Source organism: Schistocerca cancellata, chromosome 5 (assembly GCF_023864275.1).
Source record: "Schistocerca cancellata isolate TAMUIC-IGC-003103 chromosome 5, iqSchCanc2.1, whole genome shotgun sequence".
NCBI lineage: Eukaryota > Metazoa > Arthropoda > Insecta > Orthoptera > Acrididae > Schistocerca > Schistocerca cancellata.
Genome location: NC_064630.1, coordinates 242119522 through 242138030, shown reverse-complemented (window position 1 = coordinate 242138030; position 18509 = coordinate 242119522). Strand labels below are relative to the sequence as shown.

At 43.2% G+C, this 18509-nt stretch overlaps 1 protein-coding gene across 7 annotated transcripts in view; it reads left to right on the top strand.

The window, feature by feature from the left end:
- The window catches only part of LOC126188203 (endoribonuclease Dicer-like), a 425024-nt gene that overhangs the window by 142228 nt on the left and 264287 nt on the right, over positions 1-18509 (top strand). For all 7 annotated transcript variants that reach the window (XM_049929751.1, XM_049929747.1, XM_049929748.1 and 4 more), the window contains 2 exons: positions 753-963; positions 10530-10654. In XM_049929751.1, coding sequence (XP_049785708.1) covers positions 753-963; positions 10530-10654 — 336 coding nt within the window. The remainder of the gene's footprint in view (positions 1-752; positions 964-10529; positions 10655-18509) is intronic.

Below are 18509 nucleotides of genomic sequence, written 5' to 3'. Positions count from 1 at the left end.
CCAACAGTCGTTTTGTTGTGCCTTTCTGTGGCTCAGCATCTCTTGCTATAGGGTGAGCAGCAACTCTCTCTTCCATTACAGGATTTTACACACATAAATCACAATGCGTATTCCATTGTATAGTAGGGCTTCACATTTACTGCCATTAGATAGAGAGGAAAAGAAGAATCTTTGAAGGCAGTCATGTGGCAGTATAGTGGAGGACCAATCTAGCTACTAGAAGTGGTTTGGCTTGTCTCCACAGTAATGTCTGTCAGCAGCAACAGTGATCCATGTTGCATGTGAAAGGGCCACAACTCGGTTCCAAATAAGAGTCTCTAAACATGTGGCTATCATTTATTTGGACACATGATCTACTTCTGGACAGGGCCTGTACAAGGAAACAGCCACTGTTTGGGCATGAGCTCTTGCTACTCACCAACAGCATCCACCTAATGTTGTGAAGCAGTTACCTTGAGAAAATATTGTGGAATTTACTCAGCATGATCCAACATAAAGCTGGGAGCTGCATGTAAAACAGATCTGCTGTGAAAGCCTGGAGAGTCAAGTGATTTGACTGGTACTAGTTTCACGTCCCTGAAGGCTGTTCTTCACATTTGGAGTAAAGAACATGATGCAATTTATTTATGTCTGTGTGTCCATCCGTCTGTCCATCCATTACATTGCGAGTAATTATCTTTTCTTATTTGAGTGTTTTTATTCCAGCAAGCATTTTCCTGTGTTAAAAAAATGTGTATTTTTTTAAAATTCAGGGATGGCATGAAGAGGCAGATAATGGTTTTGACAGAGCCACGTGAGCAGATCCGTAGATTCTCCAGTAACAAATTTATGATGTTTGTTTCACTTATCGAGAAGATATTTCGAGATTTATCAGAAGCTGAGCAGTCTCGACAGGGAAATAATAATGTACTGGTTTTTGTGCAACGAAGAGCCTCTGCAAGAACTTTATCAGCTTTGTTGCAGGTGTGTATAAACAGACCTGTGAAGTGCTTGTATCCAAAGGCAATTTTCCAGTTATTTTTCTTCTCTCTCTCTCTCTCTCTCTCTCTCTCTCTCTCTCTCTCTCTCGCCCTCCCTCTCCCTCTCCCATCCCCCCTCTTTTGTCTGACAGTGGAATTTTGTTGTATCAGTATAAAGTTTGATAAGAAGTCATTTTACTATGTAGTAGAGACTCCACCATGATTCATGTTTAAGCATGCAGTGAATGCATCTTGACAAACAGTAATTTGTATCAGTATTTTCAGCTTTTTGCAAGCACATGCCTGCTATCCTAACTTACTTTCATTGTTATTGATGTTTCTTCCAGTGATTTCTGAACATTATAACAAGGTGTATATGGGAGTGGCACTGCTGTGGGAACAGATTTGTTGGAGAATTGACTTATCCTGCCACAAAGGATTGTACAAATTGATGTAGATTCACTGAAATTTAAGATTGATGGGAGCAAAATCGATGAAGGTGCATTGACACAGGTTCCTAACAGTGAGAACTATACAGAGCCAAGTCTTGGAGGCACATCTACAACAGTGAAGTTTTGATGTTACACTTTGCCTGCCCACCACTTCTGGTAAAAAGGGAATCCACTAAATGTGATACACTGTGTAGCTTTGGAAGCATCTGACTCGGTCCTATTTGCACAGCTGAATCATGCCGTCATTTTGAACACTGATTAATCAAGACTAAACATTAGGTGTAGATGAATAGGAAGGGCAGTACCACAATCATAATAATGGGAAGAACCCAAATGCAGGTCCTTAATTGTGATGTATTGTGTGTCCAAGAATACAAAGCAATGAGAAACAAAGGAAGGAAAACTGAGCACTGAAATCAGGATAAGAGTCTTGTAGTTCACTCATCAATTAAAATGAAGTTACAAAAATGTGACCATTGAAGCCGGTATAAGGTTTGTTTGTGTGTGTGTGTGTGTGTGTGTGTGTGTGTGAGAGAGAGAGAGAGAGAGAGAGAGAGAGAGAGAGAGAGACTAGCAGTGAGGAGCAACAATAGAGCATGATGGTGCATTACCTAGCCTGTAGATCATAGCATCTCAGCATATTGTGCCAGCAGCAGCTGGCGGTGGTCCAAGATGCCCTCTGTGATGGATGAAGATTGCTATGGGACACGTGATGCTGAGGAATGCTGCTGAGTGAGGGTGCTTTTAAGCTGTCACCTTGCTGCTTACTGGCATGGACCAGCAATGATGAATCGAGCCCAGTGAGCCTTACCAGTCCATTTAACCTGCACCATCACTGCTCGTTATGACCCTTGCCAGGTGACGAGACCAAGCTAGTTTGTGTTTTGCGCCTTGACCATCGCTGTGTGTCCTGAAACGTGAGCCATGGTTGGGTGATTTAAGGTCCATCAGTGCTGTGTTTGACTCTGCTAGCCACATGAACAGCTGCAAAGTAATTAGTACTGGTGAACAGTGAGGTTGCAGCATAAATGTAACAAGGCTCCTGGTGAACAGTGAGGTGGGAGCTGCCAGCAGCAATGTTGCATAACAAACATACCCTTATGAGTGCACTGGTGGTTTTATTGGACAAGATTAGTGTAGGTAATGTAGCACCTAATTTGTTGGCTTAACTCGTTAGTATCTGAAGGATTGGTTGCGCGCCGACATCTTAAAGCCCATACCTTTAATACAGATTTGATCATCGAACCCCATTTTAATAAGTAGACATGTTAGCGAATAATACTTTAAAGTGAGAAATGATTGGAGAAATCCATGTTTGACAAAATCAGATAAGTGAAACAATGGAAAGTCCTGGATGGAATGATGAGGATTTTATGAAAACTATAGAATGCTACTCACAATATAGTGGAGACTGTGAGTCGCAATGACAATACATCCTCCCACCACCACACCTACTCCAGTCCAGTCACAATCATTACCTATGCTGTCAAAAGCAGGGCTGCCTATGAAAACAGTCACGTGATCCACAAACTAAGCTGCTCTGTGCTTAGGAGTGGCCACCGACAAACTGGCGAAGAAATGGCTGGACCTGCCAGTTGCTGAGCACGCTGCCCATCACAACATTCTTCACTTCAGTGACTGCTTCACGGCTTGGGACAGCCTTCATTAGTCACTGTCCTACAACCCTGTATCTCCTTTCATGTTTCCACTCCAGCACTATACAACCTTCTATTGCACCAATGCACCCATAGTCTTTTTACTTTTCTCCTCCCCTTTTCTGCTTCCATTCTCCCCACCACACCCACCTTCCATCTAAACTCTTGTCTGCACCTAGCTACCCTACCTTCTCCTCACCACATCCCTGCATGCTCCCACAAGCAGAACTTCACTGTACCCACCTCTACCCTGCTATCCCTCCCCCTCCCCATACGTCTCCTCCACACCTCACCACCCAGATCGCTTCTCCCAACATGCGCTGTTGCTTGCAGTCTGTCCTCGGGGGCCGGAGACAGTGGTCATTGTGTGTGTGTGTGTGTGTGTGTGTGTGTGTGTGTGTGTGGGGGGGGGGGGGGGGGGGTCAACCTTAAAAGAAGGCCTTTAGGCTGTAAGCTTACTTGCATAGCTGTCTTTTTGTTGTGCCTGCCTGCGACTCAACATCTCCATAATATGGTGAGTAGCAGTCTGTCCCTTTTAGTAACACTGTCATTAAAAAGTAAAGTTAGTTTAATGTTCACACATGAGAATGGTGGCCTCGCATAAATTGCAGATTGAGTAAAAAATAGTTAAACAATAATTAATATGTTTTTGCAGAGTGTTGAATACAGAAACACATGCAAGCAGTGTTAATTTAACTGTGCATTAATTTATGAAAATCAACATGAACATTCAAAGTTCGAAAGTGCAGTTTTCCTACTGTCAGTTGTGACATAAACTAGTGTGTTATCCTGAGTTCAAACGAATATAAATATCAACTGCAGGAAATAATTTCAGGTTCCATCTGTCTCAAGTCCCTTGAACAGATTTCATATGTTGTTGTTGTTGTTTGTTGTTGTGGTCTTCAGTCCTGAGACTGGTTTGATGCAGCTCTCCATGCTACTCTATCCTGTGCAAGCTTCTTCATCTCCCAGTATCTACTGCAACCTACATCCTTCTGAATCTGCTTAGTGTATTCATCTCTTGGTCTCCCTCTACGATTTTTACCCTCCACACTGCCCTCCAATGCTAAATTTGTGATCCCTTGATGCCTCAAAACATGTCCTACCAAACGATCCCTTCTTCTAGTCAAGTTGTGCCACAAACTTCTCTTCTCCCCAATCCTATTCAATACCTCCTCATTAGTTACGTGATCTACCCACCTTATCTTCAGCATTCTTCTGTAGCACCACATTTCAAAAGATTCTATTCTCTTCTTGTCCAAACTATTTATCGTCCATGTTTCACTTCCATACATGGCTACACTCCATACAAATACTTTCAGAAACGACTTCCTGACACTTAAATCTATACTTGATGTTAACAAATTCCTCTTCTTGAGAAACGCTTTCCTTGCCATTGCCAGTCTACATTTTATATCCTCTCTACTTCGACCATCATCGGTTATTTTACTCCCTAAATAGCAAAAGTCCTTTACTACTTTAAGTGTCTCATTTCCTAATCTAATTCCCTCAGCATCACCCGACTTAATTTGACTACATTCCATTATCCTCGTTTTGCTTTTGTTGATGTTCATCTTATATCCTCCTTTCAAGACACTGTCCATTCCGTTCAACTGCTCTTCCAAGTCCTTTGTTGTCTCTGACAGAATTACAATGTCATCGGCGAACCTCAAAGTTTTTACTTCTTCTCCATGAATTTTAATACCTACTCCGAATTTTTCTTTTGTTTCCTTTACTGCTTGCTCAATATACAGATTGAATAACATCGGGGAGAGGCTACAACCCTGTCTTACTCCTTTCCCAACCACTGCTTCCCTTTCATGCCCCTCGACTCTTATAACTGCCATCTGGTTTCTGTACAAACTGTAAATAGCCTTTCGCTCCCTGTATTTTACCCCTGCCACCTTCAGAATTTGAAAGAGAGTATTCCAGTTAACATTGTCAAAAGCTTTCTCTAAGTCTACAAATGCTAGAAACGTAGGTTTGCCTTTTCTTAATCTTTCTTCTAAGATAAGTCGTAAGGTCAGTATTGCCTCACGTGTTCCAACATTTCTACGGAATCCAAACTGATCTTCCCCGAGGTCGGCTTCTACCAGTTTTTCCATTCGTCTGTAAAGAATTCGCGTTAGAATTTTGCAGCTGTGACTTATTAAACTGATAGTTCGGTAATTTTCACATCTGTCAACACCTGCTTTCTTTGGGATTGGAATTATTATATTCTTCTTGAAGTCTGAGGGTATTTCGCCTGTCTCATACATCGTGCTCACCAGATGGTAGAGTTTTTTCATGACTGGCTCTCCCGAGGCCATCAGTAGTTCAAATGGAATGTTGTCTACTCCCGGGGCCTTGTTTCGACTCAGGTCTTTCAGTGCTCTGTCAAACTCTTCACGCAGTATCTTATCTCCCATTTCGTCTTCATCTACATCCTCTTCCATTTCCATAATATTGTCCTCAAGTACATCGCCCTTGTATAAACCCTCTATATACTCCTTCCACCTTTCTGCCTTCCCTTCTTTGCTTAGAACTGGGTTGCCATCTGAGCTCTTGATATTCATACAAGTGGTTCTCTTCTCTCCAAAGGTCTCTTTAATTTTCCTGTAGGCAGTATCTATCTTACCCCTAGTGAGACAAGCCTCAACATCCTTACATTTGTCCTCTAGCCATCCCTGCTTAGCCATTTTGCACTTCCTGTCGATATCATTTTTGAGACGTTTGTATTCCTTTTTGCCTGCTTCATTTACTGCATTTTTATATTTTCTCCTTTCATCAATTAAATTCAATATTTCTTCTGTTACCCAAGGATTTCTATTAGCCCTCGTCTTTTTACCTACTTGATCCTCTGCTGCCTTCACTACTTCATCCCTCAGAGCTACCCAATCTTCTTCTACTGTATTTCTTTCCCCCATTCCTGTCAATTGTTCCCTTATGCTCTCCCTGAAACTCTCTACAACCTCTGGTTCTTTCAGTTTATCCAGGTCCCATCTCCTTAAATTCCCACCTTTTTGCAGTTTCTTCAGTTTCAATCTGCAGTTCATAACCAATAGATTGTGGTCAGAATCCACATCTGCCCCAGGAAATGTCTTACAATTTAAAACCTGGTTCCTAAATCTCTGTCTTACCATTATATAATCTATCTGATACCTTTTAGTATCTCTAGGATTCTTCCAGGTATACAACCTTCTTTTATGGTTCTTGATTTGATTTCATATAGTTGCACAAAATCAATCCTGAAAATACAGTCCAACAACAACTTAAAAGTACGTAACTCATGTGACCACACAGCCACTTGACAAAAGCACACACACTCCCTATTGCTCGTACTTAAATACTTTCTCTGACATCACACTCTATTCAGTCCAAGTTAATTCATAAATAATGACAGCAATTAAAAATTAAAGTAAATTGAACATACGCATAAACACTAGAGAACTGGAAGTTATTGCAATCATTTTTCAATCTCTTATGAAAATAACAATCACAGTATTAACCAAGTTGTTAACGAAGTTCATAAAGCATTCCTACATCTGCTTTTGCAATGTAAAATTGTAAATACATATGAAATAGTAAATTGTGGGCAGTCATCCTCTAGAAAGATTAGATAAATATCTGGGAAATGCATGCTGCCTTCTTGTTACACATAATTGTGGAGGATTTGTAGTATTTGCATCTTTACTTATGAACTTGTAATAAATTAATTTGTAACTCTTTGCACATATGCACAATTTGAAAAATAGCTTGTTCATGATGTTTACTGAGAATTTTCTTCAATGATGAAACTAACTTTGCAAACCATGGAAAGCTGAATGTGAGAAATATGCATTATTGGGCTGCTGAGAATCCATGTTGATGGAGGCAAGTTGAACATTAGAGGCAGTGAAGTGAAAATTTTTTGTGCGGAATTATTGGGGACTGTGTGATTGGTCCTTACTTCAAGAAGAGGCCTTAGCAAGTGCAAGATAGACAGCATTTTCTACCCAAATTCTAGCAGCTCTGCTAGAGAAAGTACCACTTGAAATACGTAAATGTACGTGCTACCAGCTCGATGAGTGCCCAGCTGACTACATGCTTTCAGCTGGGAAAGCACGCACCCAGCCCTTTTGTGGCTGCTGGACAGGACATGAAATTCTGCAAGTTTGCCTTCCCCGGTTGTTTTCGCTTGCTGTCAAAGTAGATGTTCTTGTTATGTACCAAATATTATTGTTGACATAGTAAGTCCTTTGCATTCTTACATTTGTTTGTTGTCATAGTATGTTATCTGTGTCATATAAAAAAATTGCAGGTTGATTGTCCTTGGTCAATACACAGGGTGACAATCATTGAGCTATATGAAATAAAACTGTCATAACTTCTGAACGGTTTGTGTTAGAATGTTCAAACTGCACAGCTGGTCGCAGGGCATGATCGGAATTAGTAGGCTCATGTCGTTTGTTTTCGTGATAAAGGCCACAGTAGTTTGTAACTGCCCCCCCCCCCCCCCCCCCCCCCCCCCCCCTCCCGCCCCGTATGCAGTATAACCCTGCTTTTACATTCCTGGAATTAACATTTTACTGTCATTTACAACATTTTACTGTCATTTACAACATTTTTTATTGCTCACGTCAAATTTCCTATGTCCACAATGTTAATTTACACCCGATTTTGTATCAACATATTTATAATTTTCCTGCGATTTACGCATTACGAAGAAATGTTTGTGTTTACAAATATTATGTGCTTTAGTTTCTTGACACCATGGCACTCTACTGAGTGGATTTCAATAAGTAAACAAGTATAAGTAGGAACAATTCATGCCATATCTCCCACTGCTGCCAAGCTCTACTTGGTGTGGTGGCTGAAGGGAGTAATTAGTTTTGTTCAAATAAAGATAGCAAGACCAATCGCAACCATTTCCAAACTGTCTCTACTGCGCACACACAGTTTTGTGATTGTCGTGATCATTGCGACACCTTTGTCGAACCATACTTAGCATGTTTCAGCCACTTGTAATGCTAGTTGACACCGTCATTTACATTGCATTGCTCAAATGTTTTTAGTTTAAACACAGAGCTGGTTACGCTTTTTTTTGTGCTGAGCAAAACGTGTTTTAAGAATTTTTTCTTGTTGTCAAGTGCAGTATTTACTTATGTAGTTTTTGGATGTTTTACAAACAAACAGTGTGAGTGATAGATTGCGTGTGTATGGTTTTCCACATAACTGAGGAGGCACAGTACCTGATAACTTCAAAAGACGGCTATAGTCCAAGAGACACTGAATAACACATATTCAAACATCACACAGAATACTTATCTACATACACTCCTGGAAATGGAAAAAAGAACACATTGTCACCGGTGTGTCAGACCCACCACACTTGCTCCGGACACTGCGAGAGGGCTGTACAAGCAATGATCACACGCACGGCACAGCGGACACACCAGGAACCGCGGTGTTGGCCGTCGAATGGCGCTAGCTGCGCAGCATTTGTGCACCGCCGCCGTCAGTGTCAGCCAGTTTACCGTGGCATACGGAGCTCCATCGCAGTCTTTAACACTGGTAGCATGCCGCGACAGCGTGGACATGAACCGTATGTGCAGTTGACGGACTTTGAGCGAGGGCGTATAGTGGGCATGCGGGACGCCGGGTGGACGTACTGCCGAATTGCTCAACGCGTGGGGCGTGACGTCTCCACAGTACATCGATGTTGTCGCCAGTGGTCGGCGGAAGGTGCACGTGCCCGTCGACCTGGGAGGACCGGACCGCAGCGACGCACGGATGCACGCCAAGACCATAGGATCCTACGCAGTGCCGTAGGGGACCGCACCGCCACTTCCCAGCAAATTAGGGACACTGTTGCTCCTGGGGTATCGGCGAGGACCATTCGCAACTGTCTCCATGAAGCTGGGCTACGGTCCCGCACACCGTTAGGCCGTCTTCTTTTCACGCCCCAACATCGTGCAGCTCGCCTCCAGTGGTGTCGTGACAGGCGTGAATGGAGGGACGAATGGAGACGTGTCGTCTTCAGCGATGAGAGTCGCTTCTGCCTTGGTGCCAATGATGGTCGTATGCGTGTTTGGCGCCGTGCAGGTGAGCGCCACAATCAGGACTGCATACGACCGAGGCACACAGGGCCAACACCCGGCATCGTGGTGTGGGGAGCGATCTCCTACACTGGCCGTACACCACTGGTGATCGTTGAGGGGACACTGAATAGTGCACGGTACATCCAAACCGTCATCGAACCCATCGTTCTACCATTCCTAGACCGGCAAGGGAACTTGCTGTTCCAACAGGACAATGCACGTCCGCATGTATCCCGTGCCACCCAACGTGCTCTAGAAGGTGTAAGTCAACTACCCTGGCCAGCAAGATCTCCGGATCTGTCCCCCATTGAGCATGTTTGGGACTGGATGAAGCGTCGTCTCACGAGGTCTGCACGTCCAGCACGAACGCTGGTCCAACTGAGGCGCCAGGTGGAAATGGCCTGGCAAGCCGTTCCACAGGACTACATCCAGCATCTCTACGATCGTCTCCATGGGAGAATAGCAGCCTGCATTGCTGCGAAAGGTGGATATACACTGTACTAGTGCCGACATTGTGCATGCTCTGTTGCCTGTGTCTATGTGCCTGTGGTTCTGTCAGTGTGATCATGTGATGTATCTGACCCCAGGAATGTGTCAATAAAGTTTCCCCTTCCTGTGACAATGAATTCACGGTGTTCTTATTTCAATTTCCAGGAGTGTATTTGCACTTGACAGTGAGAAAAAATTCCTGGAAAGCGTCGTGCTAAGCATGAGAAAATACATAACCAGTTTAGTATTTCATTATTTAAATAATGAATGACAGTTGCAGACTTTCAAAAAAATCAGTTATGACATGTGAAATTGAGTCAAACATTCCTACCTCCCAGAAAGTTATCAGTTCCAATTACTTCAGCGGTTTTTATTAGATAATAAACTTACATGAGATAATAAACAAGTTGCTGACAAGTCTTTTAATGCCTGTTATGTACGTATATTTTACATAAAGTGCAAAAATGTAAGGGAGTTTCTCGTATGTAATTTTTACAGCATAACATATTTCCCACTTTTTACATTTACCCGCATTTTACACTATTTTTTTTTTTTTTTTTAAAGGCCCTTGAAAAGCGTAAAAGCAGGGTTTCACTGTAGTTCTATAATTGTCAGCATGTACATAGCCAGTAAACTTTCCAAAGTGTATAAATGAAACTGGATACCAGCACATGGGAGAGCAGGTGCTATATTGATGTTTTCAGACTGGCTAATTCTCCCTTTTCATAGGAATGGTTGTGGAATAGTCATTTTTTAAACAGCATTTTGCATTGTGGAGTGCACATTCTCCATTTCAGTAATTTGTATCACCTTTATTCCCTTGTGCCCTTTTGATAGTTTTCATTACTACTGTCACTTTCAAATGTTCTCTCAGACCACAAATTGATGGTTGAATTATATTTCACTCTGTTGCAGATTCTATCAGAGTCAGACCCAAGGCTTCGCACTATGAAGCCTGGTTGTGTTGTAGGCTATGGGGCACAACAGTCAAATGAAGCTACAGAAATGCACAGGAGAACAAATGAAGATGCCATTTTAAGGTGAGTGAAATACATTCATTATCAAAATTAAACATAACACTGTAAGAGATTCATCCTTGAATACAACCTGGATGTTTGTGTATATGGTTTATGGAATTGTGGAAGTGTGAACAGGTGGTCAGCAACAAAAACAGGAACTGAACTGAATCTCTCCAATTTTACTACTTGTGCCAACATACACTTACTCATAGTCATAACCTAAGACTGCCTACAGTCATGTAACTGTTGTTGTAGCAAGACAGTCTTGCCATGCCTGTTGCCAAACTCTCCATGTCTGTTTGCTTGACCGGGTCCTTTTTAATGGCTAGCAACTGCCCAGCATCACAGTCTGATGTGTATTGAACCCATTTGTGTATGGGCAATTAAGTCTCCAGATTGCTTACAGATTTCAGCACTCAGGTGGGAAGGAGTTGGCTCTTAACAACACTACATAACACAATACCTCTCAGTGAGTCCTGGAAGTCTCAGAGTAGCTCTCTGCCAATCTTTGCTGTCAGAGGTCTTTGTCTCAGGTTCTTTGGCCGATGTCCCCTACCCTTCCCTCCCTTCTCCCCCTCATCAGCAGAGTGGCCGGCATTGTCAAAGTGTCACCCTCCATTGCTGGTGAAGGACTGGAGTGGAGGGAACCGGTGATGGTGCCAGCCACCGATGCTGGCGAAAAGACAAAACATCATCAAACTGATGTCAGCCAAAGAATCGGAGACAGAAGCCAACAGGTAGTTTCCCGACAAGTGGCCACGAAAGCCTCAGCAATTCAGTAATCGCATGCCTTAATGAATATGAACATAATTACATTTCTTACTCAATATTTTGTTATTTTGTTTCAATAAATCTAGTACACCTCATGGCTAGATTTAAGTGGTCATTCCGCCTTAATTCACTCCAGATAAACACCCAGATGTTTGAAGGTTGTGACTGAAAACAGCGTGCATTTAGTCTGTTTATGTGCATGACATTTCACATATTTGTGTTTTGAGTCAGCTGCCACTCTACAGACTTCACTTGCCAGATCATCTTTATACTTGACAAACAGCAGTTGCTATCACACTGCTTTGAGGTAAGCCAAATGCTACCTTCACATTTGGGATAGCTGCTCTATTAGGAATACTGTACCAAGTTCTGTTTGCCAGGAAGTCTTTAAACCAAATGTTTGTCTATCTGGATATTCCGTATGTGTGCACTATGTTTGCTAGATGACAGTGTAGAACTGTGCTGTATTCTTTCTGGAGTTAATAATAACAACATTGAACAGAGATTTGTTATGTACTGCCTTCTGTATGTTACAAATGAAGAAAACAAATTGAGTTTCAAATGATACAGTGCTGCAAAAAACTGTATTGATTTATGTTTAAAAGTTGACATTTTTGTGAAACACGAGTGAATCGCACTAAATTCTATCATCTTACTAACTGTTGCTGTATTTGAACAAGTTTGAAATAAAAGTTCTCATACATACATGAATACCATGTACAAACTTAATGCTGCTTCTTAAGTAAAGGTAACATTCAAAGGTGGAAATGTCGTCTTATAAAGATTACGTGATTGTAAACAAAGCTCAATATTATATTTGATTGTGAGAGACAGTAACTAAAGGAGTTGCAAATAAGAAATTCAGGCACTGTTCACTTATTAGAATACTGGGTAAAAAAAGGTACCAGCTTTTAATTAGCTTTAAGGCTCGTCAACATGCTATCGATCCGTCTGCACAGGTACTGGCGCAAGTGTGTCTGCATGCAACAGATTGCTGCAAATGTGGTATGTTCACACGTTGTTCACTGGATACAAGTTCCTTGCCCTCCATGTGTCGATGTAGAAACTAGAAAAGAAATTGTTGTGGCAATCAATTACAGTCTTGTACAGCAACCTGAAAATTTATTTCCTTTATTCAGAAATGGAGGAAATCCTATTATGGACCGTGTTTGCAACAGAAAGACAGATCAAAATGGTCTAAATGGTGGTTGCTGAAGCGAAGGTGTTTTCTCGCATAAATTTACTTAATGAGTTGCAGGGCAAGCTAGATGACAGGTGTAATTATTTGGGGTGGATTTAGAAACATGTAATTATCTTTTGACAGTCATATCACCTCATATACAAAACTTGCATGAAGAGAGCAATTTCGATACATGAGCGGCTGCTGACGATGTTGCGATCCCTGGGTCTAGGAGTAACAAAGATCTAGAATTTGATACTGTAATTTCGAAACAACTTGGGGTGAAATCATATCCACCACACGTGAAGCTATTTATGCTGTCCTGTGTTGGGTGGCATACTCAGGAATAGGGTGGTCCAGCTGTTTTTTTTGGGCACAGTTTGTCGGTGGCCATTCATGTGGACAGACAGCTTGCCCACGTGGAATCCAGCACAGTGGTTGCAGCTTAGCTTGTAGATCACACTACTAGTTTCACAGGTAGCCCTGCCTTTGATGAGATAGGTGATATTTGTGACCAGACTGGAGTAGTTAGTAGTTGGATGTATGGGACGGGTCGTGCATCTACGTCATATTAGAGACATGAGGCATAGATTTGGGAGTGGGGCTTGTGTTGGAATGGATGAGGATGTTGTGTAGGTTGGGTGGGTGGCAGAAGACCTGTGGAAGTGGTGGGAAAGATAAGGCACAGGAAATCTATTTTTGTACAGAGTTGGGAGGATAATTACAGTCTGTAAAGGGACTCAGTAAGACGCTCAGTATATTTCGAGAGGGACTGCTCATATCTATAGAAGCAACGGCCACGGGTGATGAGGCTTTATGGAAGGGGCTTCTTGGTATGGAATGGATGGTTGGTAGCTTTTGATATGGACAGAGGCACTGATTAGCCACCTTTGAGATGGATGTCAACATCAAAGAAGGTGGCTTGTTGGGTTGAGTAGGACAAGGTGATGCAAATGGGAGAGAAGGTGTTGAGGTTATGGGGGAATGTGGATAGGGTGTCCTTACCCTTGATCCAGATCACAAAGATGTCAACAATGAATCTGAACCAGTTGAGGGGTTTGGGACTCTGGGTGTATAGGAAGGATTCCTCTAGATGACCCATGAATAGGTTGTCATAGGATGGTGCCATGTGGGAATCCTAGCTGTACCCAGATTTGTTTGTAGGTAATGCCTACAAAGAAGAAGTAATTGTGGTTGAGGATATAGTTGGTCATGGTAGCTAGTAAGGAGGTTGTTGGTTTGGAATCCCTCACGTGTAGGGAAAAGTAGTGAAGTAGTGTTCAATAGTTATAAGGCCATGAGCATTAGGGATCTTAGTGTAAAGGGCATCCTCTTGGAGAGGGGGGGGGGGGGCACAGTAATTGGCCACAATGGGGTATCCTGGGTGGTTGGAATTATGGACTTAGGAAGCATGTAGAAGGTAGGAGTGCAGGGAGTGGCAGGGGTGACTAGAGAGATGGACTCTGAGGAGTGGTTCTAGGATGGTCCTAAGGATTTGAGGAGAGCGTGGAGATTCTGCTGGATTTCTGGAAGGTGGTCATTGTGACAGGGTTTGTAGGTGAATGAATCCGACAGCTGGTGGAGTCCTTCTGCCAGGTAATCCCCGTAGTTCAAAACAACTGTCAGGTAAGATTATAAAATTGGAATCAGTTTTTAGGTGGTGGAGTGCGGTTCCTGCTGCAGGTGTAAAGTTAGTTTCTGTGTTGATGGATTGGGAATGATGATGAGGCGAGGTTTGAGGTTAAGAAATTTTGAAATGTTAGCAGGGGATGATTTGAGGGCAGTGGGCATGGATCGTGGTTGGATGGAGTAGAGAACTGAGCCATGCAGTGTTCAACATTCATCTTTGGTTGAGTCTAGGGTTGGTGGCGAAAAAGTGGCTCCACTGTATGGACTGGGAGGAGTGAACATCATTAACAAGTCCTGCGTGCTTGAATTTGGGAGTGGCACAAAAGGTGAGGCCTTTGGAAATGACTGATACTTCTAAGGCTTTTGGAGGAAAAGGTCATGGCTATGCTTCCGTTTAGGCTCTGGTGAGAGGGGTTTTTTGAGGGTACGGTAAAAGTAGTTGGTCTGAGACAGGTTTTGCCAGCTATGAGGGGAAGTGTGAGAGGTTTGGAGGTTGTTGGAGAGGTGGTGGATACTGGATGTCCAAGGTGGGATTAGGAAGTGAACAGGATGCTGAATTTTTTGTGGTGTCGTGCACGTTGCTCTAGTTCCTGGTGGGCAAGGGCTAGGGCTTTGACTACCTCTCATCATGCCCTGAAATGTGGAATGTCCTACCCACTATCTTTTCCATCCCTCCCACAGTGGTATTCCGCTGTACACCGAACCTACACAATATCCTCGTCCAGCCCTACACAACCCCTGCTCCCAACCCCTTACCTCATGGCTCATACCCTTGTAATAGACCTAGATGCAAGACCTGTCCCATACATCATCACCACCACCACCTACTCTAGTCGGGTCACTAACATCAGCTACCCCATCAAAGGCAGAGTTACCTGTGAAACCAGTCATGTGTTCTACAAGCTGAGCTGCAACCACTGTGCTGCATTGTTCATGGCTATGAGAACCGACAAGCTGCCTGTCCATACGAATAGCCAGCGACAAACTGTGCCGTAGCTATCGGCCAACTTCTCCCAATTTCTTTGTTCACCTATACATCTACATCTGTATCTACATGGATACTCTGTGAATCACACTTAGTGATTAGCAGAAGGTTCATCTAACCACTTTCACAATAATTCTCTATTATTCCGCTCTTGAATAGCGTGTGGAAAAAATGAACACCTATATCTTTCTGTGTGACCTGTGATTTTCCTTATTCTGTTATGACGATCATTTCTCCCCATATTTTCGCATTAAAGAGGAAAAAGTTGGTGATCGAAATTTTGTAAGAAGGTCCCGCCACAACGAGAAACGCCCTTGTTTTAACTATGTCCATCCCAAATCCTGTAACATGTCCATGACACTCTCTCTTCTATTTCTCAATAATACAAAATGTGCTACTCTTCTTTGTACTTTCTCGATGTACTCCATTAACCCTGTCTGGTAACGATCCCACACCATGGGGCAGTACTCCAAAATAGGACAGACAAGTCACTTTAGTAGATCAGTTGCATCTTCTAAGTGTTCTGCGATAAATCACAGTATGTGGTTCGACTTCCCCACAACATTTTCTGTGTTCCTTCCAATTTTGGTTGTTTGTAATTGTAATTCTTAGGTATTTAGTTGAATTTTCAGATTTGACTGATATACGGTGTAACCAAAGTTTAATGGCATTTCATTTAGCTCTCATATGGATGACCTCACGCTTTTCATTATTTAAGATCAGTTGCCAATTTTATGCACCATACAGATATCTTTTCTAAATCATTCTGAAATTTGTTTCATTCTTTTGATGACTTTACTAGATGATAAATGACAGCATCAACTGCAAACAACCTAAGACAGCTGCTCAGATTGTCTCCTAAATCTTTTATATAGATAACCAAACTCGTGGTTCATGGTGTGGGTTCCTGGTATCATGTCATAGTTCATGAACCATGGGCAACGTATGATTGGCCAAGTAAGTGGTCCTGACAGTCGGGATACTAGTTACTTTGGAATAAGGCTGGGCATCTCGGACATATTCCGAGTCGTGGCCACCTTTGTGCTCAGACGGCAAAGACTACCAAATCCACCTCAGTGGGACCCGGGGCAAGTAAGGCTAGCAACCTGCTTCCCTGGTACTATAAATACGATGCTGGCAACAATCAGAACAAAATGCCTCGGACCTTTAGAGGTGACGGAGTCCCACCTCTAATTGACAAACCAGGGACACCTAAGATACGACTCGGCAAACAAATGGTAACGAGATGGGGAGCTATTAATATCAATGGGGGCTACTCTGGGAAGAAGGTAGAGGTGGCAGAGGCTGCAAGTAAGATGGGGTTGGGCGTTTTATCTGTTAGTGACATTCGGGTAAGGGGTGAGAAAGAAGAGGAAGTGGGAGAATAAAAGGTCTGAAACAAATACTAACAAAGAGATAGAGAGGGTGGCCAGTACTTACCTCAGCTCAGTACAGCCGATAGATACACAAAAAACAGAACCGAAAATTTACGTTCCTAGCTTTCGGAACAAATGTTCCTTCATCAGGGAGGAGAGAGGAGAAAGAAAGGGAAGAAGGGAAAGTAGATTCAGTTACTCACAACCCAGGTTATGAAGCAACAGGGAAAGGAAAATAGGAAGGGTAGCAAGGATGGAGGCATGGTTGTCAGAGGGAAGCCAAAGATATTCTACTGTAAGTACTGTGCCAGCTTCAAACCAGAGAGGATGCATACAGAAGTAAAGAGGTATATAGTATAAGGATAAACACAACTATGTAGGATGAAAAGATGCATGAATGGCTAAAGAGGAAATGGAAAGGGGAGAAGACTGAAGAGTAAATGGGAGTGAGGTTGTTTAACGTAGGTTCAGTCCAGGGGGATGGCGGGATGAAAGGATGTGTTGGAGTGAAAGTTCCCATCTCCGCAGTTCAGAGGGACTGGTGTTGGGTGGGAGAAGCCAAATGGCACATACAGTGTAGCAGGTTCCTAGGTCCCTAGAATTATGCTGGAGGGCATGCTCCGCTACTGGGTATTGGGCATCTCCTAGGCGGACAGTTCGTCTGTGTCCGTTCATGCGCTCAGCTAGTTTAGTTGTTGTCATGCCGATGTAAAAGGCTGTGCAGTGCAGGCATGTCAGTTGATAAATGACATGTGTAGTTTCACATGTGGCCCTACCTTGAATTGTGTATGTTTTACCAGTAGCGGGGCTGGAGTAGGTGGTTGTGGGGGGATGCATGGGGCAGGTTTTGCAGCGGGGTCGGTTACAGGGGTAGTAACCGCTGGGTAGAGAAGGTAGTCCGGGAATATTGTAGGGTTTAAAAAGGATGTTACGGAGGTTAGGGGTGCGACGAAAGGCAACTCTGGGTGGTGTGGGGAGAATTTTGTCAAGGGATGATCTCATTTCGAGGGTTGACTTGAGAAAGTCATATCCCTGGCGGAGTAATTTGTTGATGTTTTCGAGGCCAGGATAATATTGGGTGACAAGTGGGATGCTTCTGTGTGGTCTGGGGGTAGGAACATTGTTGTTGGATGGGGAGGAATGTATTGCTCGGGAGATCTGTTTGTGGACAAGGTCTGCAGGATAGTTGCGGGAGAGGAAAGCACTGGTCAGGTTATTGGTGTAATTGTTGAGGGATTCGTCACTGGAGCAGATACGTTTGCCACGAATACCTAGGCTGTAGGGAAGGGAGCGTTTGATGTGGAATGGATGGCAGCTATCAAAGTGAAGGTACTGTTGCTTGTTCGTGGGTTTGATATGGACAGAGGTGTGGAAGTGAGCTTCAACAAGATGAAGGGCAACATCCAGGAAGGTGGCTTGGGTTTTGGAGAAGGACCAGGTGAAATTCAGATTCGAAAAGGAGTTGAGGTTATGGAGGAAATTAAGGAGTGTTTCTTCACCATGAGTCCAGACCACAAAGATGTCATCTATAAACCTATACCAGGCCAGGGGAAGCAGCTGTTGGGTCCTCATGAAAGCCTCCTCCATCGGCCCATGAAGAGGTTGGCATAGGACGGAGCCATCCTGGTTCCCATGGCCGTTCCCCTGATTTGTTTGTAGGTCTGGCCTTCAAAAGTGAAGTAATTATGGGTGAGGAAGTTGGTAAGTGTGATAAGGAACGAGGTTTTTGGAAGATCTTCTGGTGGGCGTTGGGAGAGGTAGTGCTCAAGGGCAGAGAGACCATGGGTATGTGGGATGTTTGTGTAAAGGGATGTAGCATCTATGGTGACAAGAAAGGATTCAGGTGGGAGAGGAGTGGGAATGGATTTGAGGCGTTCTAGGAAGTGGTTTGTGTCTTTGATGTAGGATGGGAGTCTGCAGGTGATAGGTTGGAGG